We start from the raw sequence: 7,202 nt of genomic DNA on the forward strand, positions 1-7,202 counted from the left end.
GGCCCCCACCTAGGAGACCATCTGCACTAAACATCAAACCATTCAGATGGCCATGAGCAACTCTGCTTGTGTCCCACAGTCAAAGGACATTTTGGAAACAACTCTACTTGGCCACTTGGGTCTGGACTGCATTTTGATTTTGATTTTGATGCAGCAGAGGAGAAGAGATGTACTATACATAATACCTGGGACCCTATCAGATGTGCCACGATTTTATTTCATGTGATGAGTAACAAGTAGTTTAGCAGCCAGCTCATGTGTTGGTCCAAAATACCTAAAACAAAATGGGCCTCACAAATTCTCCTCAGAGTGATAAGGGTGTGTTTGGATTTGGACAAGAAAAAGAAACAATAATACAAGAAAAAATTGCAAGCTGGAAAGAGCCGATTTTACCGGATCCTGTCCAGTGTGCAAACCAAAAGAAATTCTTGAGATGGACCAAACATGATGAGATCCAAAGCTTGCTTTTAACTCTACTCTCTGCTTTATTCTTACAAATATATTCAATGCCAAACACAATCTTTAACTTTTTCTTTGAAGATCAAGAACATCATCAAACAGTAAAGCAGCCCCAAAACTAAAATATAGAAAATTTGAAAAGAAGCTTCGTTAACTCATTCATCCGTACATCTAAAAATTGTACCCATCTCCCTTTCATTCCCTCTCTTTAATTTCCACTGTCTCATCTCATTCCAACCATATTGCAGAGAGAGAAATAAAAGATTTTCCAGATGAATATCAATCAGAAAGTGATTAAGAGGGAGAGAAGTGTTTCCCAAAAACAAAAAATCAAAAAAAACAAGAAAAAGTGCTTACTGTTCTAGCTTAGTAGTGCATCAAGAACTCTCATACCCCATTGCAATGATAATGTTGAAGAAGCCTATTGGCTTCTCTAAGGCCACTGAAATAGGCTCCATGAGTAGTTGAATAATGGGTTCTATGTGTTGCTTCACCTGCAAACAGAATTTGGAGTGGAGGAGAGGCATTAGCCTCATAATTTCCATTTTTGGGCAATGGCATAGCCATGGCGTCCAAATCATCACCGCTCGATCCCACGGCAATGTAGCTATATGACCCCAAGAACAGTGGATCCGTGCCCCATTTGCTCCTTAAAACCTTACTGAATTTCAATTCTCTCCCATTAGTGCTCTCCACAGAATTGACATTCCCATTGCACAATTCATGAGAATTATTAGGATGTGACACTGAGTTTGATAAAAAGCTAGAGATTGTTGTTGAAACCCCATCAAGAATCTCTTCATCATCGAGAGACTCAAGCTCAAGAGCTTCTTTGCCTGCAAACCAAGATAAAAGTACACTTGACTTGCCATAGATTGGAGATAGAGCAGCAGTCTTTCTCATCCACCAAGGAATTTCCCGGTGCTTGAATTCGGAGTCTGATCGATGAAAAGCCATTTGCAAAAATGGGAATTCGTTGGAAATGCCAAATCTATCATGGGTTGGACTCAATTCCAAAAACAACTTGTTAACAACACCATACCCAAGTCTTGATATTGCCTTGGTCTTAAAACTTGGAAGTGGAGGATCAAACATACCTGAATTTTCACTGGTTCCAGCTTTGAGTACTCCTAATGAGACCGTGACAATCACATGATCGGCCAACATGACCGATCCATCACAAAAATGTAGCTTCACAGGCCTAGTTTCGTGCCCATTTTCGTTCTCTAACAATCGATGATTATTGGGCTGCCATTCAATTTTTGTGACCTTTTTGCCTAATTGGATTGAACCAGCAGGCAAAACAGAAGCTATGGACTCAATTATGCTCATATAACCTCTAGCAATGGTTACCTCTTCACCAGGAAACATAATATACTCACTTTCTGCATTGTAATCAAGTGTCATCAAATCACCAGCTGCCGTATAAGTCCTTTGAGTGTTCTCATGAACTGCAAAAATGGCTTCTTCAAGCGAATTTCGACTCCAATCACCATATCCTTTGAGCTCCTCTCGGCCTTTCATTGAATCCCAATAAGCTTCAAGCCCTTGTCGAAGAAAAGAACCAATACTGAGCTTTCCATTGAAACCTTTTGCTGCTATAAACTTACAATACTCAATCTCTTCATTGCTCAATCCTTCTTCACTCACCTTTCCTTGAGCAAAATCCATTAGTTTGTTGAAAAAACTAGTTATTGAATCGACAAGTGATGGATTGAGCTCATGCCCGCCTTCAGCAATAGTGACTGGATCATCCAAAAACCCATCCATACACTCCCAAGGCTGATCAGAGTCAAGTGAATGGATTTCTTGAGCAATTTTGTGAATTGGGCTACCTTTAATGCCATGAATCCACGTAGCACCCATCTCAATCCTATCACCACCAAACTCAGAAGTGTTGATCCTTCCACCAATTCTAGTCCCACCTTCTACTACACAGAGCTCGAACGATTCGTTTGAGCCCTGTGATGTGTAGAGCTTGTTGGCAGCTGTGAGACCAGCCATTCCAGCCCCAATAATCACAATCCTTGGCTTCTTGGCCACCATTGTTGCTACAACTTGTTAGTTTTTTCACTTCTCTTCTTTTCTTTTCTTTTATTTTCTCAGTAGGACATAAGCACAAGCAAGTGCTAGGCAACAAAAGTGAGACTAGAAAAATACTAGAGTGAAGAGGAATATATAAGGACAGGGCTCTACTTTTCTTTTTGAAACTCGTTACTGCTAGTAGTATAGCGAAAGCTTAGCCCAATTGCCAATTGTTAGATGACAAAGAATCTCAAAACCCTCATCCAAGTCTTCCTCTCTCTCTCTCTCACACTAACCTCTTGTCATATATATATACACATAGCATTATAATACTAAATTATTTACAAAGGAAGGTAGAGCAAATGTTGTTGATGCCAAGACCCAATAATAGGTTGATGATTCCTTTCACCAACCTCAAATGAAAATCCAGTTAAGGACAGCCTACCAACTCCAACCTTTGAATGTCTTCTGATTAGTCAATAAATGGGTTCGACCAGGCAATCATCAAACAGATGTAGCATTAAAATAGTTGTGACTCAATCAAATGGACTTGTGTTTTTTTTTTTTTTTTTTTTTTTTTTAACACATCCATGGACTTGTGTTTGCTAACTCTTTTTATGGCACACCTAGACCTAGTTATTTCAATAGAAACATTAGATCTAACCACTTTAGGTACTATTACATGGTAATTTTTTTTTTTTTTTTTTAATTTACTCTGCCTTGGAATGAAATGGAATATTAATGTCCGAAAACACTGTACCACAGTGGTAGGACAACATTGGTGAACAATATTGATTTAGAAAGTACTCTCTTCGTCCTGTCATGTTAATCACATAGGATCCATTTTCAAGTGCACCATCAATTGGAAGCTTTTTTAAGATTAGAATATGTATATTAGCCTTGTTTGCAAAAATACATGACTATGTGTTTGTTCAATAATAGTAAACTAAATGTTTACATTGTTTGAAAAACAAGTAATATGATGGACAAAATTACAAAACACCATTAAATGGCAACACGACCACTTAGTGTTCTAAATCCATGTGATATTTTTTGATGCAACGGACTTTTTAAATAACTTGACTTCATCGACTTGTTTAGTTTGGTTTATGATGAATTTAGAATCAAACCACTTACAATGGTTTCAAAAACTTAGGTATCAAACCCTATTGTAAAATCTTTAGAATCAAATTAACCAAAAAAACAAAAACACAAAATGCAGTTGGGTTTTGATATGATTCGATTCTTAAATTTTAGTTGGGTTTTCCTTCTTTTTATAACCCAATTATTGTTTTTATCTCACATGCCTTCATCAAGAAGTCCTTTTTAAAACTTTATAAGCATCTTTCATTAACACACTAGCTAGCTGTAATACAACACACTTCAACTTTCAAAATTATGGTTATTAAGCTTATTGAGCTCATTTTGACCTTTCAAAAATTCCTTGTAAGTCAAATAGTTTCAAGGGTTTGCGTGTACAATGTTAATTAAGTCTCCCATAATTTAGGATCAGGACACTACTGACAATCTCACGCATCACTATACAAATATGTTTAATTATCGAGCCCTTAACACAAAGACATATAATGAATTAATTAATTACTTAATGTTAATATACATTATCACTAACCTTTATTTAATAAATCTTCATTAAAGGCAGTGCAGATATGTACATATCGTGGCTCGATTAAATATGAAAAAGTCATAATGATTAAACAAGATTGTATGTTTCAAAGCTGACTTATTAAAAGATTAATTATGGCTTTATTTTTATTTTTTTCACCTTTGGAGTCTAGCACATGATTATCTCCACAACCCTTCATTAACACCCATTCCTTTTACTTAAAGTTTGTCGATTTGTTTCCCAAATAAAAAAGTTTGTTGATCTTTTTTCCTAAATAAAAAATTGATAAAGGCGAATTGTAGTTGATTTTGTCATAGTTAAGCATCATGTATAGGTCTTATTAGTAGTATCTTTAGAATATCAAAAAAGACACAAAAATAAATAAATAAATAAATAAGAAACACAAACATTTTTTTACTAATTTTAAATACTTTTATTATTTTTAATTTTTTTTCCATTTTCAAAATATTTTTTATACACGTACTAATATTAAATAATGTCTCAGAATACTTGTTAATATTTGCCATAGTAATGATCCTCCTACGCACACTAAATGTAAACAAAAAATAAATAAATAAAATTACCCTAAATTTAAATTTTGCTTATAATAAAACCATGAATTCAATATACCAAGAATTGAGTCCAAAAATCACTGTAATGCCAAGGAAATCAAACTTCTTTAATAAAATTTGGTTTAAAGAATTTGTTTGTGAAGAAATTTAAAAGAATCTTACATTGCATGAAAGTAAGGGTAATAAAGAATATACAATTTTTTAAAATTTTCTCAACATGTGTGTTAGGCTGTATTTATATATCAAGAAGTTGGAAAGTAAAGGAAAAATAAAGAAAAAAATATAATTTATATTTCATTTATATTTTTCTAAATTTTTTCTTCTTCTTTTTTTATTTTATTTTATTTTATTATGGTCAAACTATTCTCCAAACATATGATCTAAACACATCATTAAAACACAGGCAATACGACTATAATAATAGTAGTGCACTTATGCAGTTTATAAAAAAACAAGGTGAAAACTGAATATAAAGGGAATAACCGAATATAAATATATAAAGGGATTTTTATTGATAAATTCTATTTAGAAATGTTTTAATTTAAAAAGTCTATGAAAAAATTTATTAATCTATTTAGTCTCATGTATGTATAGTCTTATTCCATAAAGTTCTTTTTCTTGATTTACACTCTTTTTTAGACTGTTATGCCCTTATATTTAATTTTGATACCCTTACAAATATTTTTTGAACGGTCAATTTTATGATGTAAATATTTATATTTTAACATTCACATTGGTAAGAATATAAAATTGGTCCGTGACCCATGGGTGGTCCGAAGATCGCCCCCGGGGCGGGCCCGGTCTATTGACAATGTGAATATTCACATTGACATGTTAACATTCACATTGATAGAAGTGTAAAATTGGCCCGCGGCCTGTGGGCTGCCCGAAACCTGCCCGTGGCCCGTGGGCTGCCCGGGGCGGGGCCGGCCCAGCTCATTAACAATGTGAATATTCACATTAACATATTAACATTCACGTTAATAAGAGTGTAAACTTGACCCGCGGCCCGTAGGCGGCCCGAAACTCTCCCGCGGGCCCCCCGGCCCGTTTACAATATGAATATTCACATTGATAGGAATGTAAAATTGGCCCGGCTTTATCCGTTGACAATGTGAATATTCACATTGACATATTAACATTCACATTGATAGAAGTATAAAATTGGTCCATGGCCCGTGGACGGCCCGAAACCCGCCCGCAGCCCGTGGGTTGCCCGGGCCCGGCCCGGCCCGGCCCAACCCGTTGACAATGTGAATATTCACATTAACATATTAACATTTACATTGATAGGAGTGTAAAATTGACCCGCGGCCCGTAGGCGGCCTGAAACCCACCCGCAAGCTCGGCCCGGCCCATTTACAATGTAAATATTTACATTGACATGTTAACATTCACATTGATAGGAGTGTAAAATTGGCCCGCGGCCCGTGGGCGGCCCAAAACCAGTCCGCGGGCCCGACCCGGCCCGTGTACAATGTGAATATTCACATTGACATGTTAACATTCACATTAATAGGAGTGTAAAATTGGTACGCGGCCCGTGGGCGGCCCGAAACCCGTCCGTTGCCCGGGGCAGGTGGGCTGTAAATATTCATATTTTAACATTCACATTGGTAAGAATGTAAAATTGGTCCGTGGCCCGTGGGCAGTCCGAAGCTCCCCCTAGGCCGGGGCGGGCCCGATCCGTTGACAATGTGAATATTCACATTGACATGTTAACATTCACATTGATAGAAGTGTAAAATTGGCCCGTGGCCCGTGGGCTGCCCGGGGCGGGCCCGGCCCGGCCCGTTGACAATGTGAATATTCACATTAACATATTAACATTCACGTTGATAGGAGTGTAAAATTGACCCGCCACCCGTAGGCGGCCCGAAACCCGCATGCGAGCCCAGCCCGTTTACAATGTGAATATTCACATTGACATATTAACATTAACATTGATAGGAGTGTAAAATTGGCCTGCGGCCCGGAGCGGGTTCGACTTGTTGACAATGTGAATATTCACATTGATAGGAGTGTAAAATTGGCCCGCGGCCCGTGGGCCACTAGTAGCCCTCCCGCGGCCCGGGGCAAGCTCGTTTGGGTCCGGACCCGAGCCCAGCTCAAGAACTTGGGCTAGGACCTGGGCTATCACTTTGAAGCTCGCCCCACATAAGGCTCATTTAAGGCTCGGCTCAAGGCCCGACCCACCAGAGGCCCGGCCCGCCCGAGGCCCGGTGTCTTTTTTCTGGAAAATAATAAAATTTTGGGAGAAAAAATTAAAAAGAATTAAAAAAATTGGCGAGGCTCACCCAAGCCCGACCCAAGCCCAAGTCTAGGCCCAAGTCCCTTGGCTCAACCCACCGGGGCACCCAAAGCTTGAATACCTTTGTGCCAGGGCTAGGGCCTAGGCCTAATTTTTTGGCCCGTAGGCCGGTTCGGCCTGGCCCGAATTTTGGCAAGCACCCACGAGGCTTTACATGGGTTGGCCCCGGCCCGGGCTGGGCCGAGTCCCTACACATTGATGATATGAACAT

The 7,202-nt window shown here is 38.5% G+C and overlaps 1 protein-coding gene across 1 annotated transcript; it reads right to left on the reverse strand.

The window, feature by feature from the left end:
* Window positions 1–450: 450 nt before the first annotated feature.
* PAO5 (polyamine oxidase 5) lies at window positions 451–3,089 on the reverse strand. Its single transcript, XM_028215025.2, has one exon. It carries the CDS (start codon window positions 2,503–2,505, stop codon window positions 847–849), a length of 1,659 nt encoding a protein of 552 aa, XP_028070826.2. The 5' UTR covers window positions 2,506–3,089; the 3' UTR covers window positions 451–846.
* Between the last annotated feature and the right edge of the window lie 4,113 nt (window positions 3,090–7,202).

This window comes from Camellia sinensis, chromosome 5 (genome assembly GCF_055761805.1).
Source record: "Camellia sinensis isolate YWXY chromosome 5, ASM5576180v1, whole genome shotgun sequence".
NCBI classification, from domain to species: Eukaryota; Viridiplantae; Streptophyta; class Magnoliopsida; order Ericales; family Theaceae; genus Camellia; species Camellia sinensis.